This window comes from Salvia splendens, chromosome 21 (genome assembly GCF_004379255.2).
Source record: "Salvia splendens isolate huo1 chromosome 21, SspV2, whole genome shotgun sequence".
Lineage (NCBI taxonomy): Eukaryota > Viridiplantae > Streptophyta > Magnoliopsida > Lamiales > Lamiaceae > Salvia > Salvia splendens.
In genome coordinates, this window is record NC_056052.1 from 2,867,888 (window position 1) to 2,895,632 (window position 27,745).

At 38.7% G+C, this 27,745-nt stretch overlaps 1 protein-coding gene and 2 pseudogenes across 1 annotated transcript; all 3 read left to right on the plus strand.

Annotated features, from left to right (window-relative positions):
- Positions 1-11,036: 11,036 nt before the first annotated feature.
- Positions 11,037-12,753, plus strand: LOC121784572 (annotated as a pseudogene).
- A 2,303-nt stretch (positions 12,754-15,056) lies between these two features.
- Positions 15,057-16,153, plus strand: LOC121785313 (annotated as a pseudogene).
- A 7,327-nt stretch (positions 16,154-23,480) lies between these two features.
- Positions 23,481-25,718, plus strand: LOC121783489 (cytochrome P450 71AU50-like). Its single transcript, XM_042181579.1, has 2 exons — positions 23,481-24,626; positions 24,723-25,718. The coding sequence occupies exons 1-2, from the start codon at positions 23,736-23,738 to the stop codon at positions 25,335-25,337; spliced, it is 1,506 nt and encodes a 501-aa protein (XP_042037513.1). The 5' UTR covers positions 23,481-23,735; the 3' UTR covers positions 25,338-25,718.
- The last annotated feature ends 2,027 nt before the right edge of the window (positions 25,719-27,745 follow it).

A 27,745-nucleotide genomic window follows, 5' to 3' on the forward strand; every position in this document is an offset into this window, starting at 1 on the left:
CTACAATCTAATTCAACAACGCAAAGAGGTAAACAAACGACAAATTCACCTTTAACAGTGGAGATAGAGGAAAAGCCCAAATATCTCCCTCGCTTTCAACTTTCAAGCAAAGAAGCCGAAATCAGAATATAGACTAAATTAGTTTTCATGTTTGGTGATAGAGGATGGCATTTGTCTTTTTAATTTTTTAAAAATTTATAAAAAAAAATCATGTTTAATGGGTGATTGGTCATAATTTTGGTTGTATAACAAATTTTTTCATAAACATAAAACTTAATTGTAAATCATTAACTATATTGTTGTTGCTAATTTTCTAAGATCCCCAAAATAAAAAATAATGTAGCAAAATTAAAACTTGAATGTAATTATCATAAACTTTGTTGTATTGCCCACCTCACATTTATTATTTTTATTTCCAAGCACAAGTTGCAATGCTGTGCTGCCCATAATTAGCTGCAAACTTGCAAACTGAAAATTTTTAATTTGGTATGAGTTGTGTAGATCTGAGATTATGTGTTTCGAATTTTCGATTATGGAATAAATGACATTAAGATTTTAGACAGAGACATATTAAGTCAAAAAATTGTTTCCAATTATTATATCACCTAAAAGAAACACCAATATATTATATATATATTTTTAAATATATTAATAGAATATCATCAGAACTTATCATTTGCATCGTACTCTTGGAGATATATGAGGGGGAAAATTAAAAAAAATAATTAATATACAATTCCAAACATACAAATTTTCTAGTTCGGTCACGTAATCAGCATCTCACTCAAATTAGTGGTTTATGTGAAATATTAATATTGCACCTAAAATGCATACTTTTATTAGGAGAAATATAAGTTTTGCTCTTTTGTAATTTGTGTTCATTGTATAGTTTGATTTAGGAGTTTGTTTGTTTGTTCGTTAGCTAATTTACATGTTCCTAAATTATTTATTTTTCAAATAATCTAAAAAATGGAATAAATTCTATGTCAATAACATTTACATGTTCCTAAAATGTATACGTTTACTATAAAGGATTTATAGATTTGCGAGCAATCTTTATTCAAGCATACAGAAACCACTCCAAACAATCGCACAGGCAGGAAACCTCCCTACAAAAATCAATGATCTTAATTCAAGAACGCAAATAAAGATTGTAGAGGTAAATTAACAAACCACAATTTTACCTTTAAGAATGGAGAGAGGAAAAGCCCAAATATGATTGCACCTATATACTTGATTTTTATCTTTGATTACTTAATTCGAGAAATATTGATTCTGTTTTTAGTGTTGATTGTTGTTCAACTTATAGTTTGATTTAGGAATTTTGTTAGCTAGCTTATTCGTTCTGAATTTATTTAGTATTTTCCTATTAGTCTTTGTTGAAAGATAGGAGTATTATTCATTCAACTCTTTTAAATAGGCCAAGGGTTACATAAAAGTGGCAAGATTTGTCCTAATACTCATTTCCTAATTAATTTCTTTTCCTTGCTTACCTATTTTCCTTACTTACATATTTTCCTTTCTAACACTCCCACTCAAGTTAAGTAATGAGATTACCCATACTTAACTTGCCCAATACCTCATGGAAGATTCTTGCATCGACAGCTTTCGTGAGTATATCCGCCAACTGATCTTCAGATCTCACAAAAAGAAGTTCTACTGTCTTGGCCTCTATATTGTCCTTGATGAAATGTCGATCCACCTCGACATGTTTTGTTCGATCATGCTGAACTGGATTTTCAGATATACTGATTGCCGCCTTATTATCACAGAACAACTTACATGACTTCTGTGAGTTTAAGTTCAACTCAGTCATCAATTTCCTCAGCCACAGAATCTCAGTCAACCCACTCTTAATCCCTCAAAATTCAGCTTCTGCACTTGACAAGGCTACCACTTTCTGTTTTTTGCTTCTCCACGTGACAAGATTTCCTCCCACAAAGGTAAAATATCCAGCAGTTGATTTTCTGTCATTTGGGTTCCCTGCCCAATCAGCATCCGTGAACCCATGAATCTCTAAATGTCCATGATTCTCGAATAGAATCCCATGGTTCGCTGTCCCTTTCAGATATCGAACAATCCTCAGTGCTGCTTCCCAGTGAGCTACTTGAGGTGCATGCATAAACTGACTAACTACTCCAACTGCATAAGCTATGTCGGGTCTAGTGTGGGATAGGTATATCTATTTCCCAACTAAACGTTGATATCTCGTGCGGTGAGTGGCTTCAGCTCCTTCAACTATCCGCATACCATGATTCTGAACCATAGGAGTATCTGCTGGCTTACAGTCCAGTAGTCCTGTCTCGGTTAACAAGTCACGTACATATTTCCTCTGACTGATGAAGATCCCCTTTTTTGACCTTAGCACTTCTATACCCAAAAAGTACTTTAGTAATCCCAAGTCCTTCATTTCAAACTCTGCAAACAAATTCTTCCTTAGCTTGCTTATTTCCTCTTCATCATCTCCCGTGAGAATCATGTCATCTACATAGATGATGAGGCATGTGATCTTTCCTTCTCTTTTCTTCAAGAATAATGTATGATCAGAGTTGTTTTGTTCATACTCATACTTCTTCATTGCCTCAGAGAATCTCCCAAACCAAGCTCTAAGTGACTGCTTTAGCCCATATAGTGTTCGTTTTAGTTTGCAAATCTTTCATCCTTCGAAATCTCCAACAAATCCAGGTGGTGGCTCCATGTAAATGGGCTTCTTCAGTTCTCCATGTAAGAATGTGTTTGTCACGTCGAACTGATGTAGTGGTCATTCCCTGACTGCCGCTATTGAGAAGAGCACTCGAATAGTACTCATCTTTGCTACCGGTGAGAATGTTTCAGCATAATCAACTCCATAAGTCACAAGTCTCGTCTTATACCTTTCAATCGACCCATCTGGCCTCCGTTTGATAGTGAAGACCCATCTGCATCCCACAGTTCGAACTCCATCAGGTTTAAGACATACTTCCCATGTATTGTTCTTCATTAGAGCCCGCATTTCTACTAGCATTGCTTCTCGCCAGTGAGCAATTTTCATAGCCTCCTCGGTCGTATATGGGATTTCTTCTTCTTCGTAAAGTGCTGCTTCAAACGCCCTAGCCATCTCTGTTAGATTTGCTTTAGCCAGATTCGCCATAGAATATCGGCTTCTACTAATCCTCTCAGGAATGTATCTCTTAGCCGGGACCCCACGAGTAGTTCTGTTGGGGAGTATTTAGCGGCCGGTATCACCATCAATTGCTGCATTCTCATTCTCGTCTACACCAAAAATGTCAGGGGTAATAACTGATTATTTGGGCTAGTTTCAGGAATTACCTCAGATATCACTGGAGGAGGACTCGATTCAGGCGTGGGCGGTTGAGGAGGCTCTACAGCAGATGTGACTGACTCGGCAGTGACACTAGCTTGTTCTGTTGGTTCCACGATCGAGATACTTGGATGTGGCATCGGCGAACTGAGGGGTCCAATTTTATCACACTCCCCCTGAACAGCACTCTCCCCCTGACCCCGAGGTTGGGTGTGATAGAAGTATTCACTTTCTAGAAAATTACAATTCATGGTTGTTATAACCTTCCTAGACCCCGGGTGATAGCATCGATAGCCCTTCTGATTTATCCCATACCCCAAAAAAACACATTTTATTGCACATGCAGAAAATTTTCCTCTTTCGTGTTTCGGTACATGCACATAAACGGAACAACCAAAGATTTTGAGCGGAAGTGTGAGAGGTGGGGGAATATCAGTAAGGGATGCGAGAGTCTGCAAAGGAGTTTTCATACCCAAAATTTTTGTAGGCAAACGATTAATCAAGTAGACAGCAGTGGCAACAGCTTCGGGCCATAAAAATTTAGGAACATTTGAGTCAAAAAACAGGGCTCTCGTGACCTCTAGGATTATCCTATTCTTTCGTTCAGCTACACCATTTTGTTCAGGAGTGTAAGGACAAGTACTTTGATGAACTAACCCCTTTTCTTTAAAAAAATCGGTCATGTCTTTGTTAACAAATTTCCTACCATTATCGGATCTAGAATTTTGATCGTGGTTTGGAATTGTGTCTGGATCATTGTAAAGAAACAGGTAAATTTTTCAAAAACGTCAGATTTATGCTTCAAAAAATATACCCAAGTCAATCTAGTGCAGTCATCCACAAAAATGAGAAAATATTTAAAACCATGATCAGCAACAATAGGAGCTGGACCCCAAACATCGGCATGCACAAGAGAAAAAATAGTCTTAACGCGAGTATCACTTGATCTAAAGGGTTGTCTGTGGTTTTTTGCCAAAACACAAGATTCGCAAGTAATATCCTTAAAATGGAAAAACTTTGGAAAAAGCAATTTTAAATAACCCGAGGATGGATGCCCCAATCTGCGGTGCCACAACCAACCTTCCCGATTTGCAGATCCGTGAGCAAGCATCGCGGTGCCACCTTGTTGAGTAATCTCATCCACATAATAAAGACCTTGACGCTCAGTGCCACGCCCAATTATCCTCCTCGTCCTGATATCATGTAATACACAGAAATTTGAATGCATTAGTAACGTACAGTTTAATTCTTTCGTCACGTGGCTGATAGACATAAGTTTATGAGATAATTTGGGCACATAGAGACAATTTGTAAGCTTTAGGGTTGGGGATATTTCAATGGTTCCACTCCCACCCACAGCGGTCAACTCTCCATCGGTAGTTTGAATTTGGCTTTTAGTTGCCCCATTAAATTCAGAAAAATCTTTCATATCGTAGGTCATAGTATCAGTTGCCCCACAATCAAAAATCCACTCACTCTCCTTTGGGTCAATTTTACTTTGGGCAATGCATGCAATAGGTATATTTTCCAAGGGTGCAAAACGATTTGGGCTTAAGACGGAATTTTCAGACAGTTTTGGGGTCAAACGTGGAATATAGTCTTTCTGGGGTCCTAACTGTAATTTTCTCGGGTCATATTGCATATATTCTGAACTATAAGGACCAGAAATTAAATTACTCATGCTTTGGGGTTTATTCTGAAAATCAAATTAGGGATCAGGGTTTCTCAACCCCAATCCGTTACCTCCATATGACCCGCCTCCTTTCTTCTCCGCGAAGGCTGCCTCGCCGGGCCTGCCGCCTCCACCCGGTTGAGGACCGGTATCTCCTGCTCTCGAATAAACCCCAAAGCATGAGTAATTTAATTTCTGGTCCTTATAGTTCAGAATATATGCAATATGACCCGCCTCCTTTCTTCTCCGAGAAGGCTGCCTCGCCGGGCCGCCTGCCGCCTCCACCCGGTTGAGGACCGGTATCTCCTACTCTCCCACGGGTGTTAGTCATCTCCCTATTCCCTGCTCCTTGCGGAAATAATCCGGCTCCATCTTCGACTCCGATGGCTAATCGAGCTTTAGCCTTTTGAGTTTCATCCCACCATTCCGGAAATCCAACGAGGAGGAAACAGGTATCTCGAGTATGTCTTTGTTTTCCGCAATGAGAGCACCATAATTTTAATTTGTCGGGTTTGAAACCGCCTTGGCGATTGGGCTGTTGCGCGGCGGTTCATGGTGGTGGCTGTTTTGGTCGCGGTGATGGCTGGTTTCTGACGGCGAACCCGTGTCCGACTTAGCCCGATGATGATCTATCGTTGATTGCGCCGGTCTGGGGATCGATGTCTGCTGCTGGCATGATTTTCAACCGCGTAACTTCTCGTTTTACCAGACCTTATGCGGTCTCGGCTGAGGGCAACGGAGTTTCCTTGAGAATATCCCTTCGGATCCCGTCATATCTTGCATTCAAGCCTGTTAGGAATTTGAACAACCGTCTTGTTGCTACATACGTTCGAAGTTGGCTAATCCCCTTGTCGCAGCAATCCACAGGTTGATGTTGGCATCGGTCAATTTCGACCCAGATTCCGTGGAGATGTCGCCAATATGTTTCTAGCCCATGTTCCTCTTGCACGATTCGGCCTGCCTTTTCCTCTAGATCGTACAACAGATATGGATCTGCAGTACTTTCGAATGTAGTTTGTAGGCTCTCCCACAGAGCTTGCGCGGTTTGGTGATTGTAGGAAAAACGTGTGGTTTTTTTAAAGGGCTAGGCCTTTGGCCTTTCATCTTAAGGTTTCCTCCATGTACTTTATGAGGTGCCTTGATGGTGAGACTTTTCACTTGGTCTTTCCTCACCTATAAATAGATGGGTTTTAGGAGAAGGAACATAACAAAAACGAATCACTCTATCTTCTCTCTAGATTAAGCATTCTAGTTCGCATTAGGAGCATTGCATTGCTCGGTTCTCGCCTCCAATTCAAGTTCGCCGGAGCCTACGAGTTTGAGGTGCTTCAACTCGATAGGAGGAAAGTCGTTTCATCTTTGGAGACATTACGCCAATCTGTGAGCACTAGCCGGGGCGTATTTCGTCTTGCGGAGAAAGGGATACCTCGACTCGACTTGAAGAAGAATATAGTTTACATCTTGTTCCTTTTATTGTATTTACTTTGTTTTACTTACCTTCCAGTTTTTGGTTCTTTTGTAATAGCAAGAGTTTACCCGTCTAAAAGGCTTCAATATTTCCAACAATGCAAGACAAAATATTGTACTCTTGTTGAAATCATGTCGACCGATGCTGGAGGAAACATGAAATTCAAAGCTGGAATAAAGCAACGAACGGTCGCAATGTCGATGCGCTATGGAGTGGTTAATTCCTTGAGATCTATTCTCTTGAGAATGATGTTTATCGTTTGTCATTTGACAAGCAAGACCAATTTAGATTTGGTAGTAGTAATTGGGATGCATGGGCTGTTGAATATAGCAATGCACATATGGTTCAATATAATTGTGTACTTATTGATGGAGCCAATATTGTGCAAATTATTTGAACGTGTTGTTATAAACAACAAAGATCACGAGGTGATCGCAGTGGTCTCCGACGTGGACCATGGTAATAATCCAAATGAATGGTTTGTTGATACGGGTGCCACATGTCATGTGTGCTCCGAGAGAAGCGTTTTTTTCTACTTACAAATCTGTTGGAGGTAGAAAAGTACGCATGGGAAACCTAGCCTCTTCTGAGGTGGTTGGTGTGGGAAATATGTTCCTAAAATTAGGATCAGGAAAGGTTCTTACCCTTAAAGATGTGCTGCATGTCCCAGACATCCGAAATAATTTGGTGTCAGGCTCACTTCTAGTAAATCATGGATTTTCACTAGAATTTGAGTGTGAAAAGGTTATACTGACCAAGTATGAAAAGTTCATAGGTGAAGGTCACCTAGTGAATTTTGAGATACTTGAAGTATACTATTAACTTTGGGTTGCATTACACAAGATATCCCCAAGTACTTGAAGGGTACTGTGATGCAAATTGGATCTCTGATTCAAAAGACTCATTTTCGACAAGTGGGTATGTGTTCACTGTGGGGGGTGGTGCTGTCTCGTGGAAATCAACGAAACAGACGTGTATTGCTCGTTCTACCATGGAATCTGAGTTTATCGCTTTGGATAAAGCAGGGGAAGAAGCCGAGTGGCTCAGAAATTTCCTAGAATGTATTCCATGTTGGAAGAAGCCAGTGCCCGCAGTGTTGATACACTGTGATAGCAAAGCAGCTATAGGTAGAGCACAAAGTGGCTTTTATAATGGTAAGTCTCGACATATTCGTCGGCGACATAATACCGTAAGGCAGTATATCACAAGTGGCATTATCTCAGTTGATTATGTAAAGTCAGTGGATAACTTAGCGGATCCGTTAACAAAAGGTTTAAACCGTGATCAAATGCATAAATTGCTAAAAGGAATGGGACTAAAAACCACATCTTAAAAGATGAGTATAGTGGTAACCCAACCATACGATTGGAGATCCCATGGGATTGGTTCAATGGGAAAACAAAGCTATACAAATCTAGCTGTAACACTCAGAAGATTTTAATCTTCGCCCATTCTTTAGAAAGCATTGAGTGTTGTAACCTGCACGTGGTAAGAGGTTAAGTCTTTTGACTTTTAATGATTCTTGAATTCTCAAGGAGATGCAGTATGGCAGGATACTCATGAAAGAATCACCTATATAAGTGAGAAGTGAGGCCGCTTCGTGTGTGTGAGTCACTTATGAATTCCAAAGAGGTGGTCCATGGCCGAAACGGACACAAACGTGAGAACTGATGGAGTTGAGACAATATTGTGTTGATGCTATTGACTAGGCATACACCAAGGAGGAATAGTTCAAGGCATCGCGTCCACTAGTCCGCCGGTATGTCCGATAGTGTTGACTATGGAAGGTTCAAAACCACAAGTTACCTCTCCAAATACAGTATCGTTTCCTGAGAACTGAGCAAAAGAGTCTGCATACATGCATTTGTGTCTGGTGTTGGTTTGAGCTTGCAGCGCTCTAACCAATGTGGGGGATTGTAGGAAAAACGTGTGGTTTTTTGAAAGGGCTAGGCCTTTAGCCTTTCATCTTAAGGTATCCTCCATTTACTTTATGAGGTGCCTTGATGGTGAGACTTTTCACTTGGTCTTTCCTCACCTATAAATAGATGGGTTTTAGGAGAAGAGAACATAACAAAAATGAATCACTCTCTCTTCTCTCTAGCTTAAGCATTCTAGTTCGCATTAGGAGCATTGCATTGCTCGGTTCTCGCCTCCAATTCAAGTTCGCCGGAGCCTACGAGTTTGAGGTGCTTCAACTCGATAGGAGGAAAGTCGTTTCATCTTTGGGGACATTACGCCAATCCGTGAGCACTAGCCGGGGCGTATTTCGTCTTGCGGAGAGAGGGATACCTCGACTCGACTTGAAGAAGAATATAGTTTGCATCTTGTTCCTTTTATTGTATTTACTTTGTTTTACTTACCTTCCAGTTTTTGGTTCTTTTGTAATAGCAAGAGTTTACCTGTCTAAAAGGCTTCAATATTTCCAACAGTGATGTGCAAAGTCGACAACAATTTCTGTTTCGACGTTGTCAATTATCCATGAGAACATTGTCATATCGGCTTCCTCCCATTCTGTGTACCCCTTCATTCCAGGTTCCGGCGGCTGCGGTGTACCGGTGATATACCTGTTTGCTCGTCTTCCCACGATGGCTACTCTCATCAGCCGTTTCCATAGGGGATAATTCATCCCGTTGAGTTTAACGGCTAGAGTAACATTCTTACTCATCTTTAATCATGTCTCCTCCATATTTGGTTTCTCTTCATCGTCTGTCATGTTGCAGGTTGGGAATAACCGCCTTCTTGGTCGGGAAAGGTATTAGGCTATGATGATTTTGTTCTGAGCCTTTGCTCTGGTACCATGTTGTAAGATATGAGTATTATTCATTCAACTTGTTCATTCAATTACAATAGGTACGCCTCTTTTAAATAGGCCAAGGGTTACATAAAAATGGCAAGATTTGCCCTAATACTCATTCCCTAATTAATTTCTTTTCCTTGCTTACCTATTTTCCTTACTTACCTATTTTCCTTTCTAACAGTCTTATACTACAAAAGTGAATAAAAAATCAAATAAATTGTTGACGTTAATGTGAGCTTATATCTTTACCAAAAACTAAGCCTAATTAAATAAAATTAAATGAGCTCGACTTGAATCAAAAACGCCGTTGGAAAAAGTAGTGATACTCAAAGAGTATCAAAATAAATGATGTGAATCGAGATAATTCTTTTTCTCCAAACCAAGAAAACAAATTTTGATGCTAAATATAAAAACTTGAGACAAGAATTTTACGTGGAAAACTCAAATCAGAAAAAATAACGAGAGTAGAAAAATCTTCCATTATAATACTAGTAAGTCTTGAAAAGTATGAACTATTTCATTTTTAATCCGTTTCTGAAAAGCATAAACTTTCTAATTTTAAAAACTCTTTTATCTTTAATTAATGAGGTGAGACTCATTCTCCACTAACAATACTTTAAAAAAAATTCTTTCTATCTCTCTCTTACTTTTCCAATTATGCATCAAAAGTTAAAATTCGTGCCAAATCAAATGCTCATGCTCTTTCGAGACGGAAGAAATATATAAAAGTAGAGCCCACATTCCACTATCCGTTTTCATTTTTCACCAATTTTTCTTTATATTTTTTAAAAAAATCATGCAAGTCTAGTTAGACTCCTAAGATGGGACGAAAGGAGTACTACTATGAACACTCACAACACGAGTGAGCTACCAACCATAGAGACTTATGTAGACTTCTACCATTGGATTTATTGAAATAGCATTTCACCAATCTTACAGTCAAAGATGGCGTCTTCCACAGGAGTTGGAAATAGTCACACACACGCAATCCACATGTTTATTAGCTTGCTTTTAGTTAATTTTGTTATAAACATATTAATTATAATACGATGAATTATTAAAGCATATTCCGTTATTATTTTTTATTCTCCATTAACATATTAGGAAATGGATAAATGATGTCCACAGAGTACTATTCCAACTCAAATTTAGAATTTTCTAATCAGAATTATCGACGACTTTTAAGGAAGAATAGGAACCATTAGGTGATTTAATCTGAAAATTTTTATTCATTGTATTCTAACCCGCACTATTTTGGAAAAAAATTATCTCCAATAGCTTTTACTATTTTAACCTTTTTTGGATAAAAAACCTCCATGCCTTAGGGGTATTTTCGGCATACTTCGTTCTCACAACATGCTCTTGAAATAGGGATAGATAAAGAGAAAAAGTGATTAGACACTCGAATAGTTAAAAAAGACTCGACTTAATAAACTCAGTAATCTTTAGCACGATAAGTCGATAATTTTGTACTATGGTTTAATGCAATTACATTACAACATTTTGTATAATAATTACTCACTCTATTCCATGTTATTGACAACGTGATTTCATTTTTTTTTTTTTTTGCAAAAGCTCTATTCTCCTTTCTACTTTATTGCCTCTTTCTCTCTCGTACTTTATTTTATTTTAGAGTTTACTCTTTCACCACTTACTCTTTAAACATCAATTTCTTATATTACATGCTCAAAATATATATACTATCTCGAATAATTTGGGAAGGAGGGAGTATGAAGAAGTAGATAGACATTAAAAGATAGTAGGCAGGCCCACATTAAATTCATATACATGGAAAACACGAAGCATAATTAATATGAATGGAAACACACATCTACAAATTCATTCAAACTAGCTAATTGTATCAATCCTCAATCACACAATCACTTTTGCAAAAAAAAAATGGAACTTACTTGGTTTTGGCTTATGGTTATGGCCATTTTAGCTGGCTCTTTAGCTTCGTTGGCGACGAAGAGGAAGAAGAAGAAGAAGACGGGGAAACTGCCTCCCGGTCCAAAAGGGATCCCTATTCTGGGACATCTACACATGATGGGGAAGAATCCCCACCAAGATCTGCAAAGGATTGCCAAAGACCACGGCTCGATTATGTACATGCGATTCGGGTTCGCTCCAATCATCGTTGTTTCATCTCCTGAGGCAGCTGAGCTTTTCCTCAATACAGATGACCTTGTTTTTGCCAGCAGACCACCTCATCAAGCTTCTAAGTATCTGTCATGGGATCAAAGGAATCTGGCATTCGGGGCTTACGGTCCGTATTGGCGGAACATGCGCAAGCTATGCACCTTGGAGCTTCTCAGCACGCTTAAGATCAATTCTTTCCGGCCTATGAGAAGGGAAGAGCTTGCTCATTTTGTTGAATTGCTCAAGGAAGCGTCCCGACAACACGTTGCTGTCGATCTAAGTGCCAAGGTCTCGTCCCTGACCGCAGAGATGAGCTGAAGAATGGTGTTTGGGAAGAAATATGCTGACAGAGACATAGATGAGAGAGGCTTCAAAGCTGTGATCCATGAAGGGATGAAACTAGGAGCAGTTCCAAATTTGAGCGATTACTTCCCTTTCCTTGGAGTCTTAGATCTTCAAGGGCTGATAAGGAAGATGAAGGCACTCGCAAAGGTTTACGATGATTTCTTTGAGAGAGTTATAGAAGACCATGTTCGAGCAGGGGATCGTCCTGAGCAGGCCAAAGACATTGTTGATACCATGATGTCGATAATGCAGAGTGGAGAATGTGAGTTTCAGTTCGACCGGCGTAATATCAAGGCTATGATGCTCGTAAGCACATGAATCATTCTACTTCTTGTTTGGAAAAACTATTACTCCTTAGTAATGAATTACATGTGCAGGACTTGCTCATAGGTTCGATGGACACAGCAGCAGCATCGGTTGAGTGGATACTCTCGGAATTGTTGAGAAATCCAAGAGTTATGAAGAAAGTACAGAAAGAGTTGGAACAAGTTGTGGGATTGAAGAGGATGGTTGAGGAGTCTGATCTCGACCAGCTCGAGTATCTCGACATGGTTGTTAAGGAAACCTTTAGGCTGCATCCAGTTGGTCCACTGCTGATTCCTCACTATGCAAGGGAAGACAGCAAGGTTTAATGGCTATGACATACCAAAAGGAACAAAAATAATCGTCAACACATATGCAATTGGGCACGATCCAAATGTATGGAGTGATCCGGAGATGTTCTTTCCGGAAAGGTTCATTGGCAGTGACATTGATGTTAAGGGACAGCATTTCCAGCTCCTCCCATTTGGGTCCGGGAGGAGAGGTTGCCCCGGAATGCAACTGGGGCTCATCCAAGTTCGACTGATCGTGTCACAATTAGTCCACTGCTTCGATTGGCAGCTGCCAAATGATATGTCACCAGAGGAACTGGACATGAATGAAGAATTTGGCCTTGTTGTTTCAAGGGCCAATCATCTCATGGCAATCCCGACGTTTCGGTTGCAGAACTAGCATTTGAAGTAAACTTGTAAAAATTTGCTTCGTGAAAGCTATCTATATAGAAGCAAAGTAAGACAAGCTAAATAAGTACTCAAAGCCAGACTATGAGATATCAAAATTATATCAACTCATGTTTGATTATTGCATAGTTGTTCAGCTGAAATATGAAATCATTAATTATGCATTTGAACAATGCATGTATTCTTCTTTAATTATGTTCAGTACAAGCATTTTATCCCAATCATGTACAAACACAATATAGTGTAAGATTATAACAGATGATTAGGGCCAAACTATAAAAAAGTGTTAGTAGCCTGAACACAGTTTCAAACTCCATTTATAAAAGGGTAAAACCTCCAGTTTTCAAATATAATTCAATCAAAGTGTCACAGCTAGAGGTTGATAGGAGTTTCAAAATAGTAAAAGGCATGCTTCTCTTCCAGTTTTCTGTTACATAAATTTCAAACAGAAGAATCAAGTATAATTGATTAACCAATATAACAAATTACAAACATAAACAATAGAAACTGCCAAAGAAACATAGGTCATCGAGAAGGAATCGAAAGAACTGGCAGTTGACATCTAACCTTTTGGAGATTCATGAGCAGAGAAAGTAAAAGAATTCCTTCAGTCCAACACTGACGTATAAACCATTCATCAAACACATTGTGTGCATTATTAAAGAGACACACAGTGACCACTACAAACAATCCCACACACAGGAAACCTCCCCACAGATATCCATGATCTTAATTCAAGAACGCAAAAAAGGATTGTAGATGTAAACAAACGGCAATTTCACATTTCAAGCAGGGTAAGCTGAAATCTAGAGCTAGTGTGTCATCAAATGAGATGAAAACACGTGCTTTTAGGAAATTTGAATGACAAATATATATCTCCACTTACACAAAATAAAATTGCATAAAATATCATGCCACCCAAGATCATCTCATCTTCCTTTGAACGAGGGAATGCTACTTTTTAATCTATGTGCTGAAACGAAACATATCTATTAACATCGAATTTGTATAAAATTTGTATTAAATTTTAAGTTTGATATACTCACTCTTTCTGTCATTAGAAGTCCCATTTATTGGGCACGAGTATAAAAAAATATTAAGAAAAGTGGATGAAATAAAGTTAGTGGAATATGAGTCTCACTAATATATATTAGTTTTAAATAAAATCTGAGTGAAATGAGTTAGTGGAATGTGAAACCCTATTATCATTTATGGTAAAAGTGAACCCGGACTCCTATTCACGGTGGACTAAAATGGAAAAACGAGACTCTTATTTACGGACGGATGGAGTATTTTCTTAGAAATGAGAAAATGATTTTCTTTTTTTTGGTATAATAAAAATGATTTTCTTTAATTTGGTAAAGTATGATACTCTCTCCTTCCCATAATAGATGTCACACTTTCCTTTTTAGTTTGTTCCATAAAAGATGTCATATTTCATTTTTTGGAAAAAGTTCTCTCTCACATTAATATAAGTATACTATTTTCTCTGTTTATCTAACCCACAAAACAACATTTCCTAAAATAGTGAAAATATATGTGTTGCAAATAACCGATTTGTGTTGTATTTTTGTTTCCTTGTATAAGCTTGATTTTCCCATTTTGTGTGTAGTTCTGTGTTTCAGTATTTAGTAATTTTATCATTGTTGAGTGGTCTTAGAGAGATCATATTCATCCATCTCAATTTTTAAAAAATAGAAATTAGTTCTATTTTGTTCCGTCTTTTAAAAATAAAAACTTTCTATTTTATGAAATGAACCCCACAATATACTAACATTCCTTTCACCAATTTTTTTTCATTTCTCTTTCCTTACCAATTTTTTCCACTTACTATTCTAATTGTGTCTTAAAACCCGTTTCGTTTTAAAAGTTTATGTTTTTCAAGGTCGGAGATAGTGTAATTTTAAGATTTAAATTTGGTGTTTTCGAAGCATATGTTGGATTAAGAGTTGAATTTTGTGTTATTAGAATTTGTGTAGCACCCGTTTAGTCTCATCTTCCAACATTTAGGCACGTAATAAGAGCATCCACAGTGGGGCGGACGCCTGATTCATCTTAGGACACAAGTATCATCACCTTTGAGAGCATCCACAGTCCAGGCCTCTCGCCACGGCATAACTCTCCGTCACGTCAGCATTCCTCTCGTTTCAGCGTTAGACCACAATTCCCAGTGTGATAACTCGTACCACGCCACAGGGGGTCCATCTCCCCAAGATATTTAAACACAAGATTGCTTCATATCCGTCACAGAAATTGTGAGGTCCTTAAGCCTTAAGGTGCATGTTTGTGTGCTTATCCTCAGATAACACCATTCTTTATTTTCTTCTATATTTATTTTCCTATTTTATAGTCCGTTCTCAGCAGAACCAAGAAGACACTTGCTATATTTGCTTGACAAGATAAATAGCAGAAAGATCTGTCAATTCTCATTCACACAATAACTTTAGCAATAATGGAACTTACTTGGTTGTGGCTTACCATCATGGCCATTTTAGCTGGTTCTTTGATTTTGTTGGCGAGAGGAAGAAGAAGACTAAGAGACTGCCTCCAGGTCCAAAAGGGATCCCTATTCTGGGACATCTACACATGCTGGGGAAGAATCCTCACCAAGACCTGCACAGGATTGCCAAAGACCACAGCCCCATTATGTACATGCAATTTGGATCGCTCCAATCATCGTCGTTTCATCTCCTGAGGAAGCTGAGCTTTTCCTCAAGACACACGATCTTGTTTTTGCCAGCAGACCACCTCATCAGGCTGCTAAGTATCTGGCATGGGATCAAAGGAATCTGGTATTTGGGGCTTACAGTCCGTATTGGCGGAACATACGCAAGCTATATACCTTAGAGCTAAGATCAATTCTTTCCGACCTATGAGAAGGGAAGAGCTTGGTTATTTTGTTGAATCCCTTAAGGAAGCTTCCAGACTTCACGCTGCGGTCGATCTTAGTGCCAAGGTCGCGTCCCTGACGGCAGAGATGAGCTGCTGAATGGTGTTTGGTAAGAAATATGATGACAAAGACATAGGTGAGAGAGGATTCAAAGCTGTGGATCCTAGAAGCGATGAAACTATCAGCAGTTCCCAATTTGGAGTCTTGGATCTCCAAGGGCTAACAAGGAAGATGAAGGTTTGATGATTTCTTTGAGAAAGTTATAGAAGACCATGTTCGAGCTGGGGATCATCCTGAGCAGGCCAAAGACACTGTTGATACCATGATGTCCGTAATGCAGAGTGGAGAATGTGAATTTCATGTCAAGGCCATTATGCTGGTAAGAAAATGGTTTAATAATTATTCTACTGCTTGTTTTTACAAACATTTACTTAGTAATGGGTAATAAGTTGATAAAGAATTACATGTTCCTGGATTTTCTCATAGGTTCAATGGACACAGCAGCAGCATCAGTTGAGTGGGTACTCTCAGAGCTGTTGAGAAACCCAGTAGTTATGGAGAAACTACAGAAAGAGTTGGAACAAGTGGTGGGATTGAAGAGGATGGTTGAGGAGTCTGACCTGTGTTGAAATTTGGCAAAATTTTTGCCATCCCACATCGGTGGGGAGTAGATAGTTTGGGGGTGTGGCTTCCTATAAAAGGAGCTCACCCCCCATTTTGTAATCTATCCTCAAAATTATATTCTCTTCTCCGTCTAAATATAACGGGCTCTGCAGAGGGTGCTCGGAGACGTAGGCAATTTGGCCGAACTCCGTTATCAAAGTTCCGGGTGTGTTCTTTCTTTATTATTTATTTTGTTCCGCATTTATTTCTGGGTTTATTTTCTGTAGTAGTATTGTATTCAATATTATTTGCGGGTTTGGTAGTAGTGTTTTGTACGGTTCTTTTGGGTGTTTTTATATTGTGATAAATACACCGACTGATAAATTCTGTTAGGAATCTGGTATTTAAGAGGGACAGTGTCCCCACCAGTCTTTCCAAAGAATTTATTTGGAGAAGTAATTTTATTGAGTAGACCCCATTGGGTTAACTCTGAAATTACTGAATCGGTTCATTTCACTATTTGAGAGAAAATTACCCGGTTTTCTCAACAAGTGGTATCAGAGCCAAGGTTCGTCCTTGGTTCTATTTGTTTGTAATATTGAATACTTTATTTTGAGTCTGTGATGGCGGGTAATGATCAAGAAAACAAGGCTAGTTCTTCGTCATCGTGGTCGAGGTTTCCACTGTCAAATATGAAATTGACGGTGGAGATATTTGACGGTACTGGCCATTTTGGTATGTGGCAGGGGGAGGTTCTAGACTCTCTTTTCCAGCAGGGTCTTGACATTGCCATTGAAGAAAAGAAACCAGAAGATATAGATGATAAAGATTGGAGTACCATAAATCGGTTAGCTTGTGGAACAATTCGGTCGTGTCTGTCCAGGGAGCAGAAGTATGCTGTCAAGAATGAGACTTCTGCACATAGATTGTGGAAGACACTGGAGGAAAAATTTCTGAAGAAGAGTGGTCAGAATAAGCTCCTTATAAAGAAAAGGTTGTTCCGATTTGAATACCGATCAGGTACCACTATGAATGAACACATTACTTTGTTTAACCAATTAGTAGCAGACCTGCTAAATTTAGATGTGAAATTTGAGGATGAGGATCTGGCATTGATGTTGTTGTCGTCTCTACCTGATGAATTTGAACATCTGGAGACCACATTACTCCACGGTAAAGAGAATGTGTCTTTAGATACTGTATGTTCTGCTTTGTATAGTCATGAATTGCGAAAGGCAGATAAAATGAAAGGCAAAGCAGTTACAGATGAAGCATTAGTGGCAAGAGGTCGTCAACAAGGCCGATCAAAGGAGAGAATAGGAAGGTCCAAATCGAAAAGACGAGTTGCCAAAGATGAGTGTGCTTTCTGTTATGAGAAAGGACATTGGAAGAAAAACTGCCCAAAGTTGAAGAAGAAAGAAAAGGCTTCGCAAGATGCAAATATTGCTGAATGCAAAAATGATGCGGAGTCAGATTGTTCTTTGACGGTTTCACCTTCAACATCACATCCAGACGAGTGGATATTGGATTCAGGTTGCACCTATCATATGTGTCCCATCAGGGAGTGGTTCTTTGATTTCGAAGAACTCAATGGCGGACTTGTTTACATGGGGAATGACAGTCCATGTAAGACAGCCGGGATAGGCTCAATCAAGCTACGGAATCAGGATGGATCCACCAGAATTTTGAAGGATGTGCGGTACGTGCCCCAGTTGAAGAAGAATCTCATCTCATTGGGGGCCCTAGAATCTAAAGGCCTAGTTGTGATGATGCGAGATGGAATTCTTAAAGCAACTTCAGGAGCATTGGTGATGCTGAAAGGTGTAAGGAAGAACAATTTGTATTACTACCAAGGTAGTACAGTTGTTGGGACAGTAGCAACTGCAACTTCGAGTAACAAGAAGGATGCAGAGGCGACGAAGCTTTGACATTTGCGATTGGGACATGCTGGTGAGAGATCATTGCAAATTCTCGCTAAGCAAGGATTATTGAAAGGTACGAAGTCTTGCAAATTAGAGTTTTGCGAGCATTGTGTTCTGGGAAAACAGCGAAGAGTGAAATTTGGCACTGCAATCCATAATACGATGGGAATTCTGGATTACGTGCACTCAGATGTGTGGGGACCTGCCAAAACTCCGTCACTTGGAGGTAGACACTATTTTGTCACTTTTGTTGATGATTTTTCCAGGAGAGTTTGGGTGTACACTATGAAGAGCAAAAATGAAGTCCTTGGGATTTTTCTGAAATGGAAAGCTCAAGTTGAAAATTAGATGGGGAGGAAGATCAAGGTTCTCCGATCAGACAACGGTGGAGAATACAAGAGTGATCCTTTCCAAGATGTATGCCAGGAGTGTGGCATAGTTCGGCACTTCACAGTGAGACATACACCACAGCAGAATGGAGTGTCAGAGCGTATGAATCGAACACTAGTGGAGAAAGTTCGTTGTATGCTGTCTAATACTGGGCTAGACAGGACATTTTGGGCTGAGGCCATCTCATACGCTCAACACATTGTCAATCGTTTGCCATGTTCTGCCATTGATGGCAAGACTCCTTTAGAGGTATGGTCCGGTAAACCTGCAACTGATTATGATTCTTTGCATATTTTTGGTTCTATTGCATATTATCATGTGACTGAATCAAAGTTAGATCCACGTGCAAAGAACGCTTTGTTTATGGGTTTCAGTGCTGGTGTTAAAGGATATCGGTTATGGTGTTTGGAGTCTAAGAAGACGATTGTAAGTAGGGATGTTACCTTTGATGAATCTTCCATGTTGAATAAGGTAAATCCAAATAGTAGTGATACTTCGCAGCAGGTGGAGTACACACCGAAGCAGGTGGAGTTCGAAGAAGCAGTTGTGATCCCAACTACGAACACCACAAATGACTCTCCTATGGAAGAAGAAGAGTCAGATGATGAAGAGGTTCCACCCCAAGAACCTTCGCAGCAATCAGAGCCAATTGCAGTCAGGCGAACGAGGCGGGAAAATAAGAAACCTGCTCGATTTGCGGATATGGTAGCATATGCGCTTCCGGTTGTTGATGATGTTCCATGTATCTTTTCGAAAGCTATTGAAAGTTCAGAAAGCGACGGTTGGAAAGGTGCTTTGGAAGAAGAGATGCAATCTCTTCATAAGAACAAGACGTGGAAGCTGATGTCATTGCCGAAAGGCAGGAAGACAATTGGATGTAAATGGGTTTTTGCAAAAAAGGAGGGATTTCCTGACAGATATGATGTTCGCTACAAAGGAAGATTGGTAGCTAAAGGCTACGCCCAGAAGGAGGGAATTGATTACAATGAGGTATTTTCTCCTGTTGTTAAACATTCCTCCGTTAGAATTTTGTTGGCTTTGGTAGCGCAGTTGAATTTGGAGCTAGCTCAACTTGATGTGAAGACCGCGTTTTTACACGGTGATCTGAAGGAGGAAATCTATATGACCCAACCGGAGGGATTCAAGGTTGCTGGTAAAGAAAATTGGGTTTGCAAGTTGAACAAATCGTTGTACGGATTGAAGCAGTCTTCAAGACAGTGGTACAAACGGTTTGACAAGTTTATGAAGGATCAGATGTACACAAGAAGCAAATACGACCACTGTGCGTATTTGCGCAGACTTCAAGATGGTTCCTACATCTACCTACTCTTATACGTTGATGATATGCTGATAGCATCAAAGAGCCAAGTTGAAATTGACAGATTGAAGGCTCAGTTGAGTAAAGAGTTCGAGATGAAGGATTTGGGGAAAGCCAAGAAGATTCTCGGTATGGAGATTACAAGGGATAGAGAGGGAGACAAGCTTTGGCTGACACAGAAGCAGTATTTGACCAAAGTACTACAGCGTTTTGGTATAAATGATGATTCCAAACCTGTAAGTACCCCGCTTGCTCCTCATTTGAAACTTAGTTCTCAGTTATCTCCAAAAATGGAAGATGAGCGAGAATATATGGCGAAAGTTCCCTATGCTAACGCAGTTGGAAGCTTGATGTATGCAATGGTGTGTACAAGACCAGACATTTCACATGCCGTTGGTACTGTGAGCAGATACATGCATGATCCAGGAAAGGGTCATTGGCAAGCTGTGAAATGGATTCTGCGGTATATCAAAGGTACTGTAGATATTGGTTTCTTGTTTGAGCAGGATAAATCACTTGGTCATTTTGCAGTTGGATATTGTGATTCCGACTATGCTGGTGATTTGGATAAGCGAAGATCTACTACGGGCTATTTGTTCACTTTAGCGAGTGCGCCAATTAGTTGGAAGTCTACCTTGCAGTCAACGGTAGCTTTGTCTACGACAGAGGCAGAGTACATGGCCATTACTGAAGCTGTGAAGGAGGCGATTTGGCTTCATGGGTTGCTGAAAGAATTGGGTGTTGGTCAGAAACAACTTGAAGTATATTCTGACAGCCAGAGTGCTATTCATTTAGCAAAGAATCAGGTCTTTCATGCAAGGACGAAGCACATTGATGTTCGCTATCATTTTGTGCGGGAAATTCTCGAAGAAGAGGAAATTGTCATCAGAAAGGTTCCGACTTTGGAGAATCCTGCAGATATGTTGACCAAGGTGGTGACAAGAGCCAAGTTTGAACATTGTTTAGACTTGGTTAATATTCTGCGATTTGGAGCTGGCGCTTGACTGCGCCAATATGGAGGCACCGTGAGTCATTTGCTTAGATGGAGAAGATTCGTGTTCGGTGGAACTTGAAATTTTGCCAAGGTGGAGATTTGTTGAAATTTGGCAAAATTTTGCCATCCCACATCGGTGGGGAGTAGATAGTTTGGGGGTGTGGCTTCCTATAAAAGGAGCTCACCCCCCATTTTGTAATCCATCCTCAAAATTGTATTCTCTTCTCCGTCTAAATATAAGCGGGCTCTGCAGAGGGTGCTCGGAGACGTAGGCAATTTGGCCGAACTCCGTTATCAAAGTTCCGGGTGTGTTCTTTCTTTATTATCTATTTTGTTCCGCATTTATTTCTGGGTTTATTTTCTGTAGTAGTATTGTATTCAATATTATTTGCGGGTTTGGTAGTAGTGTTTTGTACGGTTCTTTTGGGTGTTTTTATATTGTGATAAATACACCGACTGATAAATTCTGTTAGGAATCTGGTATTTAAGAGGGACAGTGTCCCCACCAGTCTTTCCAAAGAATTTATTTGGAGAAGTAATTTTATTGAGTAGACCCCATTGGGTTAACTCTGAAATTACTGAATCGGTTCATTTCACTATTTGAGAGAAAATTACCCGATTTTCTCAACAACCTGGACAAACTCGAATATCTCGACACGGTTGTAAAGGAAACCTTCAGGATGCATCCCGTGGCTCCACTGTTGGTTCCTCACTATGCAAGGGAAGACAGCAAGGTTAATGGCTATGACATACCAAAAGAAATCTACAGTTTTCATATATAATTCCATGATTTCAAATTTCTTCAAAGTCTCATAGCTATAGATTGACAGAAGTTTCAAATAGTAAAAGGCATTCTTCTCTGTTAGTTTTCACTCTATTTTAGTTCCTCCACCAGGATTTTTGGGTGAAACAACTTCCTCAGCATGAAACAGAACAGTCAAGTATATTTCATTAACCAATACAACAAAGTACAAACAAAGAAAAACACAGACCTATAAATTCATTCAAACATATTTTTACAATTTTTGGTATTGTTCTCTTACAGTTAGAGGTATTTTTAGAATTATTTATTACTTATTCGTGTCCATATTTTATATTGTACTATAATTCACAATAAATAACCAAGAAAGTAGTTCAAAATAATTATGCATCCTAACTAACCTATAAAACTATAACTTCCATAACCAAATAGTATTATAAGGTCAAAATGTCTCTTTGACAAGGACACAAAATATTAAATACGTTGACAGTGTTTTTTGTTTATTATTTATAAATGATGGTGGCTACACATTTTGTTGAAAATAAGTAAACAGTATTGAATTGAATCTTCTAGACGTTGACAATACTTAATAGTTATTGTAACAAAGCAAACGAAATTGAATTAAATCATCTAGATATTCATTTGTCATTTAAATATGAAAATGATAGTTTGAAAGTAGAGAAAATTTGGTTTTTTCAGAGAGAATTTTTCTTAATTTGTTTCTTGACTGGATCCACAATTAAGAATTCAAATATACTGGACCTCTTACTCGAAATCATTTCTATCAAACAATCTTTAAAATTCATCTACAATATAAAGTAATCCACTAATTGGTGGGCAAGGGAATAGTAAAAATGTAAAAATACATTAAAAAAATTAAAAATCAAAGAGATTGCAGTACGAAAAATTAATAAAATGTAAAAGAGAAATAGATAAACGATTAGAAAGGCAATATGAAATTATAAAAAAATGAATTCAACACAAATGAAACATTCAACCTTCTTATCAGGAGTCAGACGCCCGCACCGTTACACATAAAATCCACATTAAAGTTGGTTACATTTATTGTGATCAAATATAGGAGTATTATAATATGAACCAAAGCATATCATTACTCACTTTTCTAGTCCATTGTTATAAGAGAAAATGGATAAAATGAAATATCCAATCAAAACTACATTGATGAAATTAATTTAAATATTGGATAGCATTTTAAGGTTGTATATGAACGCAATATACAATTAGTAAGATTAGTAATTAATAATTAAAACATATATCTCAATTGAGAAAGTTTGTTCAGGCTCGAAGTAGTTAGGGTGTCCACTATAAGGCGCCCGCGGCTATAGCCGCGGGTTGGGACGGAGGGCGGCTATAGTGGAGAGCGCGGGCAGACACCGAAATGGGGGCGGTAGGGGGGCGGACGGGCTTCAGCCGACTCCGGGGTGAGGACGCGGCGAAATGGGGGCGGACGCGGCTATAGGCGCGGCGCCTATAGTGGCGGCACCGACAGCCGCGACTATAGCCGATTTTTAATTTTTTTTTTATATTTCAATTCACCTATAAATACACTCCACTCCATTCATTATTTTTCACACCATTTCAACTCTATATCTATAAAAATTTCTCTCACTACAATTTGGGGTCGAAAATGAACAATTTGTGGAGAGACAGCTGGAATTTGTTCACCTATAAATACACCTCACTCCATTCATTATTTTAATTTTAATTTTAATTCTACTTCGTATAGCGTGTTCTTCTAATTACGTATAGCCCGATAAATTTGTTCGTAATTACTTGAAACATTATAAAATGAAAGTTGATTATAAAATTTGGGGGCTATTAGAGGTGTCCACTATAGTGGCGGACACAAAATTTTAGGGTTATGGACAACAAAACTGGGGCTATAGACAAAAACTGGGGCGGGACTATTGGGTGTGTCCACCTTATAGTTTGGTGATGAAAGATTGAAAAGACTCAACTTAATAAACTTGAGCACGGTAATATTTAGGTCAATTCAAAGATGGCAGGCATAAGTTGAATGGAAACCCAAATACATAAATTCATTCAAACAATCATAACATAAATAGCACAGAGATGTATCAATCCTCAATCACACAACAACTTAAGCCAAAAAAATGGAACTCACTTGGTTTTGGCTTACTGTCGTGGCCATTTTAGCTGGTTCTTTAGTTTCAGTGGCGAGGAGGAAGAAGAAGAAGAAGACGACGGGGAGACTGCCTCCAGGTCCAAATGGGATCCCTATTCTGGGACATCTACACATGCTGGGGAAGAATCCTCACCAAGATCTGCAAAGGATTGCCAAAGACCACGGCCCCATTATGTATATGCAATTTGGGTTCGTCCCAAACATCGTTGTCTCATCTCCTGAGGCAGCCGAGCTTTTCCTCAAGACTCATGACCTTGTTTTTGCCAGCAGACCACCTCATCAGGGCTCTAAATATGTGTCATGGGATCAGAGGAACTTGTCGTTCGGGGAGTATGGTCCATACTGGCGGAACATGCGCAAGTTATGCACCTTGGAGCTGCTCAGCACCCATAAGATCAATTCCTTCCAACCTATGAGAAGGGAAGAGATTGGTCTTTTTGTTGAATCCATCAAGGAAGCTTCCAGACTACATGTTTCTGTCGATCTTAGTGCCAAGGTCTGGTCCCTGACTGCAGAGACGGGCTGCAGGATGGTGTTTGGCAAGAAATATGATGACAAAGACATAGATGAGAGAGGCTTCAAAACTGTGATCCAAGAAGTGATGAAACTAGCAGCAGCTCCCAATTTGGGTGATTACTTTCCTTTCCTGGGAGTCTTGGATCTCCAAGGGCTGACAAGGAAGATGAAGGCACTTGCACAAGTTTTTGATGATTTCTTTGACAAAATTATACAAGACCATGTTCGAGCAGGGGATCGTCATGACCAGACCAAAGATATCGTTGATACCATGATGTCCATAATGCAAAGTGGCCAAGCTGAATTTCAGTTTGACCGGCGTCATGTCAAGGCCATTATGCTGGTAAGCACCTGGTGCAATTAATAATTCTACTTCTTGTTTTCATAAACTGTAACTTTGTAATGCATAATAAGTTGATAAAAAAAATTACATGTGCAGGACTTGCTCATAGGTTCAATGGACTCATCAGCATCATCAGTTGAGTGGATACTCTCAGAACTGATGAGAAACCCTAGAGTTATGAAGAAACTACAGGAAGAGTTGGAACGAGTTGTGGGATTGAAGAGGATGGTTGAGGAGTCTGACCTGGACAAACTCGAATATCTCGACATGGTTGTAAAGGAAACCTTCAGGATGCATCCAGTGGCTCCACTGTTGGTTCCTCACTATGCAAGGGAAGACAGCAAGGTTAATGGCTATGACATACCAAAAGAATCAAGAATACTCGTCAACACATATGCAATTGGCCGTGATCCAAATGTATGGACTGATCCGGAGATGTTCATTCCAGAGAGGTTTTCTGGCAGTGACATTGATCTTAGGGGACAACATTTTCAGCTCCTTCCATTTGGGTCTGGGAGGAGAGGTTGCCCCGGAATCCAACTGGGGCTCATCCAAGTTCGACTGATCGTGTCACAGTTAGTCCACTGCTTCGATTGGAAGCTGCCAAATGATATGTCGCCAGAGGAGCTGGACATGAATGAGGAATTTGGCCTTGCTGTTACAAGGGCCAATCATCTCATGGCAATCCCTACCTTTCGGTTGCATAACTAACTTTGTAAGCAAACTAGTAAGGACATGCTAAATAAGTACTCAAAGCCAGGTGCATGTATCACACAAGGCTGCAAGATATCAGAATTATTTCAGCTGAAATTATAAATCATGCATTCTTCTCCAACTATGGTCAGCACAAGCAGTTTATCCCAATCAAGCACAAACACAACTTAGATTAAGATTATAACAGATGATTATTGAGAACATGAAGTAGCCTGAGCTAAGTTTATAAACTCCACTTGTTAGAGGGGAATAGAGAAAGAGAATTTCGGATTTATGGGGCACTCTACTACTAAAATAACAAAAATGTACCAACTTTGTCATTTCTTCCATCTATGGAAAAACGCCATCCATGTTGGCGTCTTATTAAGTAAAAACGCCAACTAAGTAGGCGTAAAAGTAGGTCCGGGTCCACTTCCATGCTCTTGCCAAAGAGCATGGATGTGAAGGCTCCATAGCCCCGTTACAACTAAATAGTATTCATATGAAAGCCGTTTATGATTCTTTTTTTCTATTGCAACAATGTTTAATGATTTGGTGTCCACGGACAAAAATAGTAAAAAATACGTGTCAATTTAGTAAGGGCACCTACAATGGGGCGCCCGATGGCGGCCATCGTCCTCGAGCACGGATGATGCCCGAGGACGATCCAAAGTAAATTAATATTAAAACAAAGTAAATTATATTGAATTAAATCGTCTAACTAATCATTTGTCGTTTAAATGTCACAAAATGACATTTTGACAATAGAGAAAATTTGTTATTTCGAAGTGTTTCATAATTTCTTTCAATTTGGAATATGATGTTCTTGAGTGGTTCCCAAAATAAGAATTCAAGTATAGTTGACTTTCTAATCTGCTCGAAATAAATTCTATATGGGTGAGTGGGTCCCACAACAAGTTTAGTGGACTTCCTACTTTGCTCGAAATAATATCTATCAGACATCAGAATCAGACAACTACTATATTTATTAACCAAACAGTCATTAAAATTCATAGTGAATATCGACTTTTTGGTGGACAAGGGAATATTAATAAGTGTCAAAGTATTAAAAAATTAAAAACAAAAGATATTGCAGTACGGATAAATTAATAGTACTCCCTCCATCTCCATCTCATTAAAGATGACCCACTTTCTTTTTTGATTTGTCACAATTAAGATGATCCATTATTAAAAATGGAAACCCCTTTTCTCTCTATTTTATTCCTTCTCTTTCATTTTACTCTCTCCATTTCACACACAAAATAAAGTTGCATAAATTTATGTGCCGCCCAAGGAAGGAGTCATATTCCTTGGAAAAGAGGGAGTACTAAAATATAAAAGGATCAGTCATACTCCCTCCGTCCTCCATTGAATACTATTTTTTCTTTTCCCATAAATGACAAGTAAACTTCACATTTCAACAACTTATCTCATTTACATTTTATTATAAAACTATTAGTATATTCTCTTCGTCCCAAGGAAGATGACTCATTTATTGGATGACATGAAATTTTATGCAATTTTATTTTGTATGTTAAGTGAAGATAATAAAGTAACAGAGAAAAAAAATATATATATAGGGGTGCGTTAAAATGATAACCATATTTATGGTGATAACCTAGGGTTGTCTTTTATATATATATATATATATATATATATATATATATAGGGAGATGATCAAAATAAGTATGTGTTTAAATCCAGAAATGCAGACCAAATCTCAGCCCTAGGATTAGATGATCTAATGGTCAATAATTAACCAAAAACACGGAAGGTCATAATTAAGCAATTTTAGGTCATATTATAATATTTGGATTTAATGTCATACTAAGATCGTTTTAGGTCATGCTTTGTTAGCATGACCTACAAATTACCTAATTATGACCTAAAAGTGCCCTAATTATGATATTGTTCTGCGTTTCTGTATTTAAATCCAGTTTTGCATAGATCAAAACCCTATATATATATATATATATAAGTGTTTTCATTTTCAGAAATGAGTCATCTTAGTTAGGATAAACCAAAAAGGAAAGTGGATCATTTTCAATGAGACGGAGAGAGTATATAAGTGAGACTCATTTTCCACTAACTTCTTCAACCCATTTTTTTCTTTCCATTTTTTAAAACTCGTGCCAAAATCAAATAAGACTCTAATTATGGGAACAGAGGGAGTAATTGACAATGGATAAATGACATCCATAAAATACTACTCCAAATATAGAAAAGATTGATTTATTTCCAAATATAGATAATGGACATCTTGAGTGAGACGAATGAAGTATATTTTTAAACAAATGTAGGCATCTTGAATGAAAAGAATGAAGTATATATCTGAACTTAATTTCGTCTTTAAATTAATAAATATTCCAATTAATACTCCATATTTTGCTATTTTGGGTTGTCCAATAGTCCTATTTCTAAAAATA

Coding starts and splice junctions, on each gene's coding strand:
- LOC121783489 (XM_042181579.1), top strand. CDS start 23,736: ATGGAACTCACTTGGTTTTGGCTTACTGTCGTGGCCATTTTAGCTGGT. Junction 24,627..24,722: donor ATGTCAAGGCCATTATGCTG/GTAAGCACCTGG, acceptor TTACATGTGCAG/GACTTGCTCATAGGTTCAAT.